The 15,212-nt window shown below is 46.4% G+C and overlaps 2 protein-coding genes across 2 annotated transcripts; one reads left to right on the top strand and one right to left on the bottom strand.

Annotated features, from left to right (window-relative positions):
• Nucleotides 1-126: 126 nt before the first annotated feature.
• MCYG_00464 (UV-endonuclease UVE-1) lies at nucleotides 127-1,917 on the bottom strand (the record flags this gene model as incomplete). Its single annotated transcript, XM_002850314.1, has 7 exons — nucleotides 127-479; nucleotides 581-625; nucleotides 781-1,006; nucleotides 1,072-1,218; nucleotides 1,299-1,666; nucleotides 1,724-1,778; nucleotides 1,822-1,917. The coding sequence occupies 7 exons, from the start codon at nucleotides 1,915-1,917 to the stop codon at nucleotides 127-129; spliced, it is 1,290 nt and encodes a 429-aa protein (XP_002850360.1).
• Nucleotides 1,918-3,012: 1,095 nt separating this feature from the next.
• MCYG_00465 (polyketide synthase) lies at nucleotides 3,013-15,103 on the top strand (the record flags this gene model as incomplete). Its single annotated transcript, XM_002850315.1, has 6 exons — nucleotides 3,013-3,646; nucleotides 3,712-6,999; nucleotides 7,108-9,559; nucleotides 9,610-10,307; nucleotides 10,362-12,227; nucleotides 12,285-15,103. 6 exons carry the CDS (start codon nucleotides 3,013-3,015, stop codon nucleotides 15,101-15,103), a joined length of 11,757 nt encoding a protein of 3,918 aa, XP_002850361.1.
• Nucleotides 15,104-15,212: the final 109 nt, after the last annotated feature.

The following is a 15,212-nucleotide window of genomic DNA, read 5'->3' on the forward strand; positions in this document are numbered from 1 at the left end:
GTTTATGTAATCTATTAGCAGTGTTCACAAAGAAGAGATTCAATATTGTATATAACTACACCGTTAAATATGTTATCGTATTGGAGAATCTATCTTTATATCGGCTATTATTCACACTGTCTCGGTTCAAGGCGTATGAGGCGGGTAGACGTAGCTATCGAGTGCACTTTTTACTGCCCAAAGTACGCCCCCTTGGATGAAGAAGCTAGTAGGAGAACCGGCATATAGCTTGGAAAGATATGGGTATATATACCATGTAAAAAATACCACTTGTCGCTCAAGCATTCTTCTTACTCTTCGTCTTTCTGCCGGTAACTTGTTGAGTACCCTGAGATTTCCGAACTTTACTTTGTTCGTTAATTGTTGTTGATCTTTGTCGTACTGACGCTGAACAACCTGCGAAATGTCATCGGGGAAAGCTAGATCACCATCTTCTTCTAGGGTCGACTCTACTTTTTCCTGTCTTGTTCTCCCTTGAACTTATCTTGGTTTATTAGCCTGATTGAGTTTCAATCCACGTTTTGGACGACTGGGCCATTCCTCTATTCCAGAGGTCAGTAAACCCGATCATATGGGCCACCCATGTTAATTTCACCTGAGTCTAACTTGGATGCTTCTTCACTATCTGCGAATTATTAGGGTTTTAGGGGGGTTTTCATCTCATCCTCCCAGCAGTATGGTATAATGTTGTTTACCTTCTCAAATCCCGGAAGCTTATGGATCCTCATAGCTCAAAGACGGCCTGCTCTTTATCTTTCGCTTCAATCATGACATCCATACTTGAGTCACAGGGTGGTAATGTGGATACTCTAGGATTATGCTTCCATCGCTGTACTTTGGTGATTGGGTTCGGAATAATGCATTCTATGTATGTCCCTTTTCTCGTCCATGTTGATCTTATTCGATCGTAGAGGAACATTATAATAAGGGTACCTTCCCGAACCTTATCTGGATTAAAAAGGATATTATAATGATGAGAGTCCGACATGATGGGTATATTTAGTTCCTCGAATATGGGCAGAAGATCATGCACTGTCCAGTTCATATCGTCATTTTCCAGTTTCTCTGAACCGAGTAAGGGCGATCTTCTTGTCCCCAAACGTGCCACCCATGTGTAAGATCATTACTGCATCGCGATCCATTTGGGGAGGTAATTTCAAGAGACTGAGCATCTCCGCATGGTACCCCAGATCCTTGATAGAGCTCTCGATAACCTCCCTGCGAGAAGAGCCAAGTTGAGTAACGCTTGGTTACTGTCCAGCGGTTTGGGGAGGGTGCAACTCGAAAGTCAAGAACACCTGGCCAGGATAAACAGTGAGATGATGATTGCGTTCCACAGCAACACATCCCACCTCAGCTAGTGCCTCTGAAGCAAGTGGAGAAAGTTTATACATATAACCATACTCAGAATGGCTTGCGAAAGGGAACATCTCACTGCTGATTCTCATGAAGTGGATTTTATACCGCGTGTTCCAGCGGGTCAGCGTTACCAAGTCTCGGGTGTTTGCTAGACCTAGTTGCTGCACAAATTCCCGGCCCATGGCGACATCTGGAGGCTTATTACGGTCCGGACGGTTTTTAGTAGCATAGAAAGCCTGGGATGGGTCTTGGAGAGAGTATCGGTTCTCGAGTATGGACGCGATGCGACATGTCCAGGAACAGGACACTGGAGGGTTCGCATTGCGCAGGTAGGTATTCAGACACGCATAGAGAGGTTAGAAGCCGCAACTACTTGGTTCTTGCTGGCACTTAAGCTTAGCGGTTCCCGCAGACATAATCTAACTAGCCTGTCCAGGGTAGAGGCAGGTAGTCACTGTTCACCGGCGGGGACTGAGAGATTACTTCTTTCACGTCCTGTTCGTCCGCTGGCACTTCATCATTTGACTTAGAGTCATTTGTTCTTAAGATGGTATTCATTTGCCGCTGCTTGTGATTTCAAGCATGACCCAAGGCAAATAGTTAACTGCAGACCATTTTTGCACCAGTTCGGTAGTTACAATAGCAGGAGCAATGTACATACAATCTTCACCAGTCTGCAGAATCAAGAACTGATGGTAATAGTGTTAAATGTGCAAAATCAAGCAGCTTTGCCACTTTAGTGACTTTTTCTTCCATGAAAAGAGGTAAAAGGCACAAAATCTGACTAAGCATCAATATCAACTACATCTCATCAACATCCTGCAACCCACCATCACTTCAAACCGAACAGCCGTCGTGTTTAGTTTGTTTCTTAGGCTAGAATCTCGTATGTGCCCCTTCATTATACGAACGGCTTTAAGAGATGAGGGGTTACGGCATATTCGGCATGATTCCTGCAATGACTGCGAAAATCATACCCACCGGGAAATCCTCCGATAGCGGTGACTTTTGACCAAGTCGCCTAATAACGCTGGATATGCCGGTGTCAGCGCCAGGAAACCTTTCTGGGTTCACATGGCGATATCGTCGATCCTCGTATCAAGGGAAAGAAATCAGAGATCAACAGCTGCAAGAGGTTTCGATGTGGCTCTGCGAATTGTGCAGTTGATGGGATCCATGAGACACTAACCGCGACTCTTTTAACAGCGAAACGGTATAACGTTCGAAAAGATATAGATACTGGCTAGGAGTAAAGTATCGAACAGATAGGACTGTGCTACTTACTTAAGCTGAGGCCCAGAACTTACAGCTCACCATTTCCCTCTTATGGACCATACCAAAGGCCCCCTGTATCGCATCTAAGAATAGATGGACGCAGGGTTCCCTGGCCATGGAAGTATCTGGACCATGGTCAACACTCCTCACTGCTGCCCCAAACTAAGGGCCCCAGTATGAACCGATTCGGCTGTGTTAACACACCGAATACACAGTCGTTGGCGTTGCACAGCTTCTGCGAGCGTATCAAGGCAAAGGGGACAATGAGACTGAGATGAATATTAGCCTGTACTTTCGCTCTTCCCCATGGGAAAATTCCGGTCCATTACACTTCACTCTTTTTTCTCCAAATCCTAATCAACTGCATATTATACCGGCATGCCTCAACGCAAGGAGCCTATCGCTATTATCGGGAGTGCATGCAATTTCCCCGGCAATAGCACCACCCCGTCAAAACTATGGGAACTACTAAAAGAGCCTCGCGACCTTTCTAAACCTATTCCCGACAACCGTTTTAATGCTGATGTGTGGCACCACAAAGACAACTCCCATCACGGTACCAGCAACGTCACTAAATCTTACTTCCTCGAGGCAGACCCTGCAGTATTTGATGCAAATTTCTTCAATATTCCACCAAACGAATGTGAGGCTATCGATCCACAGCAGCGTATGCTGCTAGAGACTGTTTACGAATCTTTGTGTGCCGCTGGCGTCACCATGGAAGGCCTCCGTGGGTCTTCTACTGCTTGCTATGTTGGGCTCATGTGTGATGACTGGGCTGGCATGCTGGCTAAGGACTGGGACTGCCTACCCCAGTATGCTGCTACTGGTATATCTCGTGCTATCATGGCGAACCGTATCTCCTACTTCTTTGATTGGCATGGGCCGTCCATGACCATTGATACGGCGTGCTCATCTTCATTGGTGGCTGTACATGAAGCTGTGCAGGTTCTCAGAAGTGGTGACTGCAATGTTGCAGTTGCCTGTGGAGCGAATTTAATTCTCACCCCTGGTATGTCCTTGATCCCTGACTGGCTGATTGAAACTAGAGCTAATTGCTAACGAATGATGATGCAGGCATGTATATTGCGGAAAGTAAATTGAAAATGCTTTCTCCTGATGGAAAGTCACGAATGTGGGACCAAGGTGCCAACGGTTATGCAAGAGGTGAAGGTCTTGCAGCTGTAGTTTTGAAAACCTTGAGCCAGGCCATAAAAGATGGTGACAATATTGAGTGTGTGATCAGGGAGACCGCATTCAACCAAGATGGCCGCACTACCGGTATAACTATGCCGAGTAACCTTGCTCAAACTGCCTTGATCAGAGAAACATACAAGAAGGCCGGTCTTGATCCCTTGAATCCCAACGACCAGCCTCAATATTTCCATGCTCACGGAACTGGAACGCCAGCTGGAGATCCACAAGAAGCCGAGGCAATCAGCCGAGCCTTTTTCAACGATGGCCAAGTAGCCGAAAAGAAGCTCTGGGTCGGTTCTATCAAGACTATCATCGGCCACACTGAGGGTACCGCCGGCCTTGCCAGTCTTATTGGCACTTCTCTTGCCTTACAAAACAAGACCATTCCGCCAAACTTGCACCTTAACCAGATTGCCGAGAAAGTCAAGCCTTTCTACACGAATTTGGAAGTCCCAACCACAAGCCACGAATGGCCTTCTCCACCAGCTGGCCAACCTATGCGTGCCTCTGTCAACAGTTTCGGCTTTGGTGGTGCTAATGCGCATGCAATTCTTGAAAGCTATGATCCAATTGAGAACCAGGCCTCTTGCAAGGAAACGGAAAGATCTCTCTTCACACCTCTTACTTTCTCTGCCAACTCGGAGAAGAGTCTTAGGGGGATGTTAGAGACATTTTCGCAATATCTAAGCGCTGAAAATGCTCCTGATATTAGCGACGTTGCTTGGACTCTGCAGAACCACCGTTCTGCCTTAGTATACAAGATTGCCATCTCCGGCCGAATGACAACTGATCTTGTTGCTGGCATCGATGCTGCTCGTAACCAGAAAGACAGCATTGGTGTTCGATCTTCGGGGCCGGAGAAACTAACAGTTCTAGGCGTCTTTACTGGTCAAGGCGCGCAGTGGCCAACTATGGGTCGCGAGCTCATCAAAACATCTGGCCATGTGCGTAACATTGTCGCAGGCCTAGATAGGTCGCTTCAGGAGCTCCCTGAGCGCGATCGACCAAACTGGTCAATCCAAGGTGAACTTGAGGCTGATAACAAGTCATCTCGCCTTTCAGAAGCTGCACTTTCCCAACCTCTCTGCACTGCCGTTCAAATCGTCCTGGTAGACTTGCTTAAGGCTGCTGGGACCAATTTGGAGTTTAATGCAGTTATCGGGCACTCATCTGGAGAAATTGCAGCTGCCTATGCTTCTGGATTTATTTCTGCCAGAGATGCGATCCGTGTCGCCTACTACCGTGGTCTTTACGCAAAATTTGCTAGGTCTCCTTCTGGAAAGAAGGGCGCAATGATGGCAGTTGGAACTACTCTTGAAGATGCAGAGGAGTTTTGCCAGCTCGATGAGTTTGAAGGCCGTATCACTGTTGCGGCAAGCAACGCTGCTACTAGCGTTACACTTTCTGGCGACGGGGATGCTATTGACAAAGCTCAGGTGGTGTTTAAGGATGAATCTAAATTTGTCCGAAAACTCAGGGTTGATACTGCTTACCACTCTTTCCACATGAACTCGTGCTCAGAAATGTACTTGAAGGCAATGCATACATGTGGCATTGAATATAAAGAAGGATACTCGTCCGTCTCGTGGTACTCCTCCGTCATTCCTGATAAGAAGATGGCCAGTAGTGACCTCAACGGTCAGTATTGGGCTGACAACATGAATAATACGGTCCTATTTTCACAAGCTGGGATTACTGCTGTTAAGGAGTCAGGCCCATTTGACTTGGTCATCGAGATTGGGCCACACCCGGCTTTGAAGGGCCCATGCCTAGAAAACCTTGAGCAGGCTACTGGTGTGGGTGGTACGCCTTATACTGGGCTTTTGTCGCGCGGAGTGGATGATGTGAAGGCATTTTCCGCTGCCCTCGGTTATATTTGGGAGTGCTTCGGTTCTGCTGCAGTTGACTTTGGAGGCTATGATAAACTCATGTCTGCAAATTCTCAGCGCAGAAATTTGTCAGCGGAGCTTCCTGAGTACTCTTGGGATCATACTAGGAGCTACTGGCTTGATTCTCGAGTGGCTACTTCCTACACCACCCGTGAGGCGCCCCATCCTATGTTAGGTGTAAATGCTGTTGAAGGCAGCACGGGGACTCAAATTCAGTGGAGGAATATTCTATTCCCTAAGGAAATATCATGGATACCCGGCCACAGACTACAGGGCCAGAATGTTTTCCCAGCATCTGGGTATGTGTGCATGGCTATTGAGGCTATAATGACCCTCTCAAATAACCGGGAAGTGCAACTTATCGAGCTCGAGGATGTGGACATTGCTCGTGCTATTTCCTTCCTTGATGACACTGCTGGTATTGAAATCATCTTTACCCTCAATGTCTTGTCATCAGAACCTGAGTTGATTAGTGCAAACTTCCAAATTTCATCATGCCCCAAAGGTGATAATACTTTAACCTTAAATGGGAAGGGGAAGATATCCATCCGTTTTGGTGAATCAATTGTTGATGCGCTCTCAGTTTCCCAGGTCCCTCAATTTAACATGGCAAGTGTCGATATTGACCGATTCTACAAATATCTATCAGACATGGGTTACAACTACTCGCCGCCCTTCAAGGCAATCAGCTCCATCCTACGTAGAAAAGATGCAGCTGTTGGAGAAATCACTGATTCCCGTGGCGGGTCTTGGGAAGATAGTTTCCTTATGCATCCAGGATTCGTGGATACCAGCTTTCAGGCCGTCTTTGCTGCATTTAGCTCCCCTGGAGATGATAGACTCTGGTCTATCCATGTGCCCACTAAGATCAACCGCCTATCAATTAACCCATCATTGGCAGTGTTCCCTCCAGGAGAAGAAATCGTCTGGCCTTGGCAAGCTGTTGTTACTAGTGAGACCCATGATACTCCAACAGCTGATATTGAAGTATTTGCCCCAAATAAAAATGGAGTTCTCATGGAAATTGAAGGCATTGTTCTTGTCCCATTGGCCAAAGCCTCCGAGGAGAATGATGTTAAACTGTTCTCCAACCTCATCTATGACCTAGCCCAGCCAGATGGAGTTGTTGCCGCCCCAAATCGACTATCCAAACCTGACGCTCATATAGCAAAGGTCTCGGAACGGTTCTCTTTCTACTGGATTAATAAACTCCTCAATTCCATTACCACCAAAGAGGAAGAAGAAACTCTTTCACATTTCAAATATATGTTAAGATGGTGTAGGTTTGTACACAAGCAGGTTGTTAATGGAGAACACCCTTACGTCGAACCTGAGGCTGTCAATGATACCTTGGAGTTTGTGGAGTCCCTTGTTGCTGATGGTGTAGATCGCGCTGATATCTCTATTCTCAGAGCTGTTGGCCAGAATATTGCACATGTTATTCGCACTCGTGGGAACATTCATGAGTATACCTTGAAAGACAACATCCTCGATCGCTTCTATGAAGAAGCTATTGGCCTTGATATTACTAATCAATGGGAAGCGAATCTTGCCGCCCAAGTTGCATACAGATACCCGCGTATGAATATCATTGAAATTGGTGCTGGCACAGGTGGTTCAACACGAATGATTCTACCCACTCTCGACAAAGCCTTTTCAACTTATACCTTCACTGATATCTCTTCTGGTTTCTTTGAAGCAGCGGAGAAAAGATTCAGCCAATACTCTGACCGCATGATCTTTAAAACCCTTGATATGGAGAAGGATCTAAGTGAACAAGGATTTACCGAAGGTCATTATGATATGGTACTTGCGTCAAATGTACTTCATGTTGGCCCTGATATTGATTTGACCCTGTCAAATGTACGCAAACTAGTCAAGCCTGGTGGTTGGCTAATTAACATGGAAGTTGCCACATACTTCCCTAGCTTGCGAGAGGGATTCTCCATGTCTGGCTTCCCCGGTTGGTGGTGTGGTGCTGAAACAGGTCGCCCATGGGGCCCAACGATACCTGTAGAGGAATGGGATAAGGTGTATAAACGTACTGGATGGTCAGGAATTGATGCTCTAACCCCCAATATTGATTCTATAGACCATCTGGTTGTTATGGCCACCCAGGCTGTCGATCCCCAAATTTACACCCTTCGAGATCCCCTTGCACTTGAACATGCCCACCCACAGCGGGAGAACCTTGTTATTATTGGAGGGAAAACCGAGGAAGTTGCTAACATAGTTACTGAGTGCAGCAGCATTCTACGCTCACACTTCAGCTCGATCAGGAATGTTACTTGCATCGATAATTTTTCCAATAGTGACACCAAGGCTGTGGCCACTGTGCTGAATTTAGCCGAGCTAGATGTTCCAATCATGAAAGAGCTTATGGATGACCAGCCTCAGAAACTTGAGGGTGTCAAAGAGGTGTTTTCGACTCCCAGAGAAATCCTTTGGGTGACCAAGGGTAACAGGTCAGAGAGTCCATACTCCCGTATGCTTGTTGGCATGGCGCGAACGCTTCGCAGAGAGTATTCTGGAATCAATTTCCAGGCCCTTGATGTGGATGTGCTCGACTCAAACTCTGCCAAACTATTTGCGGAAACATTGCTCCGACATCTTAACCTCCAAGCAGCAAACAATCAACTTGTACCTGATTCTATTCTGTGGAGCGACGAATCAGAGTATCACCTAGAGAAAAATAAGATCTACATACCAAGACTAATATCCGCAGATAAGATCAACGATCGATATAATTCATACAAGCGTCGTATTACCCACGAAGCCTCAGCCAGAGACTCCAATATTGAATTAATCAGCAAAAGCAACTCCTACAATCTTTGTGAGCCCTCTCCACTCAAGCCCACCACTAGGTCCGAAAGCGACAGTGAAATTACTGTATCCCAGTCATTACTTCAATCTGTGGAAGTACCTCTGGTTGGCCACTTCTTTTTGTGCTATGGCACAGACGATTGTGGTGAACACGTCATTGCTCTCTCTGATCGAAGCAACTCGGTTGTTCATGTTCCAAGGTCCTGGACTATACCATACGGCGGAACACCCAACCCAGAACAAGTCATTCTTTCGGTTGCTGCCAACCTCGTTGCCCATTTGATTATCGCGGATATCTCAGCAAATAGTACCATATTAGTGCATGATCCTGATCAGATTGTAGCTGCTGCCATCAGCAAACAAGCAGCAACGAAGAAGATTCAGGTATTCTTCACGACTACCCAAACTTCAAAGAAGGGACCTCAGTGGACCTATATACACCCCAAAACACCTCGTCGCTTGCTGAAGAAACAATTGCCAAAAAGAATATCTACTTTCATCAACTTCTCCAGCATCTCAGACAAGCAGACTATGGTTAATCTGCTAGACAGCCTTCCACTTTGTTGCAAACAATCGGACCGATCTATGTTCTTCGGAAATAGTGTGGCAAAGCGCCCCGGCTCCAACGCTGAACTAGTTTCCAAAATCCTAACTACAGGCTTTGATATTGCTAAAACCACTAACTTCTCGGTCCCTTACAATAGATCTACCTTGCCTCTGGATAGAGTCCCGGGTTATTCTGACAGAACTAAGGACTTGATGGTTATCGACTGGGTAACAGATAACAAAATTTCTCTCACAGTCGAGCCTATCGACCCCTATGCTGATCTATTTAGCGCCGAAAAGACATACCTCATGATTGGTTTGTCTGGTGAGATGGGCCAGTCCCTTGCTGAATGGATGGTGAACAGAGGAGCTAGATATGTCGTTCTTACTAGCAGGAGGCCAAAGGTCAACACCGAGTGGATTGAGAGTATGGAAGACGAATATGGGGCAACTATCAAATCGATGCCACTGTAAGTTTATATCCTTTGTAGAAATATCGACAATTTTTAACGACTCCCAGGGATATCACGGACGCCGATGCTCTTCATTCTTGCTATAACAAAATCTGCCGTACTATGCCACCCATTGGTGGTGTTGCTCATGGAGCCATGGTTCTTGTTGATAGTCTCTTCCAGAAGATGAGCTATGAGGATCTCATGGCAGCCCTCAGGCCAAAAGTCCTTGGTGCAATTAACTTGGATAACCTTTTCTCAGAGAATACCCTTGACTTCTTCATTCTATTTTCTTCCATCACAGCTCTAATTGGAAACGCAGGCCAGAGTAACTATATCGGTGCCAACAGCTTTATGGAATCTCTCGGCCTGCAGCGCCGCCGTAAAGGCCTCTCAGCGTCGGTTATCGCTATTTCATCGCTGATTGGTCTTGGTTATTTCGAACGTGCTGAGAACTTAGACATTGACCAATTTTCACGATCTGGTTATAGGAATGTCTCTGAACAGGATATTCATACCTTATTTGCGGAGGCAATTGTAAGGGGGCGACCGGGAACCACAGAGAGTCATGAAGTTGTTTCAGGTGTTGTTCCAACATATGCGGACGGGGATATCAGGGCATCCTACTTGAAGGACATGAAGTTCTCACACCTCATTCTAGAGCGTACTTCCGCCAAACAAGATGGCTCTTCGTCTACTCAGATTCCCGTTAGGATTCAACTTCTTACTGCAACTACGGAGGATGAAGTTCGCGAAGTCATGCAGTGTAAGTTTTGCGACCACCTTTTTCTAAGCATACAGTAACTGAATATATTCATAGCTGGCCTTACACGAAGAATTAAGAAGATGCTGCGCATCCCGGAGGAGGATGTTTTTAACGCAACAGATTCCCTGGTAGAACAGGGTGTAGACTCCCTTGTTGCTGTCGAAATCCGGACATGGTTCATCCGGGAAATTGATATTGATATGCCTGTTCTCAAGGTTCTAGGCGGTTCCTCTATCTCTGACCTTTTAAACGATGCCATACAAAAGATATCTCCTGAGCTAACCCCCTGTCTTGGCTCTAAAGGGACTAAATCAAACCTCAATGGCCATCCCACTCCGCCAAAAGAGGTTCCTAATCCTTCTTTCAAACCAGCAGCGATAGATAGCTCTCCTAGCGTCACCCAGGACACCCAGTCCCAGTCAAAATCGCCAAACACTAGCTTAGTACACTCCACACCTCTTACTATCACCGCAATCACAGAGACACCTGCTAAGCCTTTAGGCGATGAGCCAAGATTGGCCGTTGAAAATAGCAATATACAACAAGGTTTGGGCCGCCGAGAAAAATCAGAAGTCACTGAGAAGATGTCATTTGGACAATCACGATTTTGGTTCCTTAACCAAGCCCTCAATGATAAAACAACGTTCAACATGGCAATATTAGTTAGGCTTAGCGGCCGTATTCGTGTTAAGGACATGGAAAGGGCCTTAGAGCTTGTCGTTCTAAGGCATGATGCTCTACGAACAAGGTACTTTTCAACTGGTGAATATATGGAGAGTCCGATGCAGGGAGTGATTTCAACATCTGCAGTCAAACTAGTGGTCAAGCACTGCAAGGACGAATCTGCTGCTTACAGAGAGCTTGATGAGCTCAGGTCCCATGTATGGGATATAGGGGACTGGGAAACCATGAAAGTGTCACTGCTCTCTTCTTCGGATACAATGCACTACCTCGTCATCGGATGCCACCACATTGGCATGGATGGGTTCAGCTTTAATGTGTTCTATAGCGACCTCGAGAAAGCTTATGAAGGCCAAAAGCTCCCTATTATTCCCAAGTCTTCTCAATACGGAGCATTTGCAAGAAAGCAGCGCGAAGATTGGGAAAATGGCAATATGAATGCGGATCTCGCATATTACCGTGAAATTATCCCCCGCAATCTCAACCCGATCCCATTATTCCCATTTGCAAAGACCAGCACTCGCTTGCCGCTGGATACCTACGATACGTATAGTGCGGATGTCCGTATTGAGCCTGCATTGACCAAAAAAATTAAGGCTGCCTCTCGATTCCTGAGCTCAACCACGTTCCACTTCTATCTCGCAGTTCTGCAAACTCTCATCTTCCGCCAGCTAGATGATTGTGATGAGTTCTTCATTGGTGTTGCAGATGCAAACAGAACTGATGACAAATTTATCAATACTCTTGGATTCTTCCTTAACCTCCTTCCAGTTCGCTTCGAACGCCATGCTGCGAAAAAATTTGGAGAAGCAGTGAAGCAGGTTCGCGACAAAGTGTACACGGGGCTTGCTCATTCTAAACTGCCATTTGACGTTCTCCTAGACGAGTTAAAGATCCCTCGCTCTGCGACGGCCACTCCCATATTCCAAGTTTTCGTGGACTACAGACAGGGTGTTCAAGAGAGACAAAAGTACATGGGTCTTGATGCTGTTGGTGAGAAATGGCATCTTGCTAGGACTGGCTACGACATGACCCTTGATATTGTTGAAAATGCTGCTGGTGATACCCGTCTTGAGCTTCGGCTTCAGAAACGACTATACACGGCACAGCATACCAAGCTTTTGCTGAATGGCTACGTGAATCTCCTGACAGCTTTTGCTAATAACCCAACCGCAGATTGGAGTGTTCCAGATGTATGGGATAGCCAGACGATCAGCAACGCCCTCGAAGTTGGCCGTGGTAAGTCACTAATTCCAAATCTTCTAAATATACGTTATGAAGCCTAATTTAATACAGGTCGATCTCTTCAATACGAATGGGCACCTACCGTAATGCATCATATCGATAATGTGGTATCTCAATACGGAACCAATATCTGCCTCAAGGACGGTACGGGGAAAACAATGACTTACTCACAAATGGCAGACCGTGTCAACTCCATCTGCGCCGCCCTTATTGCTACTAAGGTCATAGGAGGGGATAAGGTAGCCGTTTTCCAACAGCCCACTGCTGACTGGGTTTGCTCACTACTGGCTATATTCCGTGCTGGGGCAGTCTATGTTCCTCTCGACCTCCGTTCTCCTCTCCCTCGCCTCGCGGCCATCGTTGACCAAGCCAGGCCTTGTGTGATCATTGCTCATAGCCAAACCCTAAGAGACGTTAAACATCTTGAGGTTCCGAACGCTGTGGTGGTTAATGTCTCTAGCCTGGCTACCAGTGGTCAAGCTATGCCAAATCTCGCGAAACCGGATGAGCTCGCTGTTGTCTTATTTACCAGTGGCTCCACAGGAATTCCCAAGGGTATTCACATAAATCACAGCAATATTATTAAACAGTTAGAAGGCTGTTCCAAGCAATTTGAATTTAAGGGCACTGCCTCCTATGTTTTGCACCAAACGGCATATTCATTTGATAAATCGCTTGAGCAAATTTTTACTGCCCTCGTCCATGGTGGTGCTCTCTATGTGGTTCCAGCAGAGCAGCGTGGGGATCCTATCTCAATTACCAACATCATGGCTTCTGAAGGAATAACTCATACCGCGACAACTCCATCTGAGTACCTGATGTGGTTCCGATATGCACGAGATAACCTTCTGAAATGTAAAACTTGGAAGTGTGCCCTTCTTGGAGGCGAGGTTGCTTCAGATGCCGTAATCGAAGAGTTCCGCAAGTTGGGAATGCCTATCAGACTCCTTGACAGCTATGGTCCCGCAGAAATCACAATGTCTTGTGCCAAAGTTGAACTTCCATACCGCTCCATGATAACAGGGCATCCGGCGCCAGTCGGCTTTATGCTACCCAATTACTCCGTTTCTATCGTTGACTCTCAGATGAACCCACTGCCTCTCGGTTTCGTTGGTGAGATTGTCATTGGAGGTGTAGGTGTTGCGTCTGGATACTTGAACAATGATGAGCTCACGAAGCAGAAATTCATTCAAAACAGTTTCGGGGGTGACGGCATGGTCTATCGAACTGGCGACAAAGGCCGCCTTACTGAAGAAGGCGCACTTTTCTTTGAAGGCCGAATAGATGGCGATACCCAGATCAAGCTACGTGGTGTACGTATAGAGCTTGAAGATATTGAAAGTACCATACTTCAAGCCTCCGCTGGTGCCCTTACACACGCTGTCGTGACCCTACGTGGAAAACAAGATTCTACCTTTCTGGTAGCACATGTTGTTTTCTCCGCAACATATGCTGAACCTCGCGATGACCTGCTTACCCGTCTTCCAATACTGCTACCACTGCCCCAGTATATGATCCCTACTATTTTCATCGCTTTGGACAATCTCCCTTTTACAACGCATTTCAAGGTGGACAGAAAAGCTGTGCTAGCTCTTCCAGTCCCAGAGGTGGGAAATGCATCCACAGAACAGATCATTGGACTTACGGAGACTGAAGCCCAGCTTGCAATCCTCTGGAACCACATCATTCCTGCCACACGTGTTTTGATACCCGGTTCTGACTTCTTCCATGCTGGAGGAAATTCCCTTATGCTTGTTAAATTACAAGCGATGATACGCCAAAGCTTCAGTGTAAGCCTTCGACTTTTTGATATAATGAATGCTGGAACGCTTCGAAGCATGGCTTGTTTGATTGAGGATGCCCTTGGTGCCAAGGAACTGGATTGGGATGCAGAAACTGCCCTACCAACACTTCCCTCGCGGAACCCTGATATCTCCCCTCCAAAACATAAGGACATAGTAGTCATGATGACCGGAGCCACTGGAGTCCTTGGAAAGAATGTTCTTGCCCACCTAGTTGCGGATGACCGTATCTCCAAAATATATGCCGTGGCTGTCCGTCCCCAGAACGGTATTTCTGCCCTTACTCGCATCCTTGACCCTAAGAAAAAGATCAATATCAAACACGGTGACCTCGATAAAGCTCGTCTTGGCCTATCTGAAAAGGAAGCAATTATTCTAGCTAGCGAAGCTGACGTAATCCTTCATCTTGGTGCTAACCGTTCATTCTGGGATTCTTACTATCACCTCCGTGCTATCAACGTCTTTAGTGTCAAAGAAATTGTCAAGATTGCACACCCTCGCAATGTCCCTATCCACTTCGTTTCGTCTGGCGGAGTCTCCGCATACTCATTCAACTCTCCACCGACCAATGGACATGATGGATATGTTGCCTCCAAATGGGCTGCAGAGAAAGTACTTGCCAACGCAGCGAATGAAGTTGGTTTGAAAGCTGTTTTGCATCGCCCGACAAAAGCCCCTGGTGGTACATCCGTTGCTCCGACTGAGATTCTAGATGAACTCCTTTCACTTGCCAAACAACTCCAAAAGAAACCAGCCCTTGATGGTCTAAGCGGAAGCCTAGGCATCGTTCCGCTCGAACACATTGCTGAAGATATCGTGAGGACCATCTTCGGCACCGAAATGATAGGCTTGGGCCAACCAGAAGTCATCACACACTCCAGTACTCTTAATGTTAATATCAAAGAGTTTGCAGACAGAATTCTCCAGGATCAGGATGTTTCTGCCCTAGAGGAGATGCCAGCCCTTCAATGGATGGGCTTGGCTAAAAAAGGAGGATGGAGCCAGTTCATGGTTGGCCATGAAATTCATATGCACAACTCCAATGATCGAATCGTGTCCACTCGATAGTCCAAGAAGATACATTTTCCCCCTTTGAAAACTGGCGATAATTGTTTCATGTTTCTTTTGTTTTTTTATTTCTACATAGCCATACCGATGTACTTATAGATATTCACCT

The sequence above is a fragment of the Microsporum canis genome, genomic scaffold (genome assembly GCF_000151145.1).
Source record: "Microsporum canis CBS 113480 supercont1.1 genomic scaffold, whole genome shotgun sequence".
Classification (NCBI taxonomy): Eukaryota; Fungi; Ascomycota; class Eurotiomycetes; order Onygenales; family Arthrodermataceae; genus Microsporum; species Microsporum canis.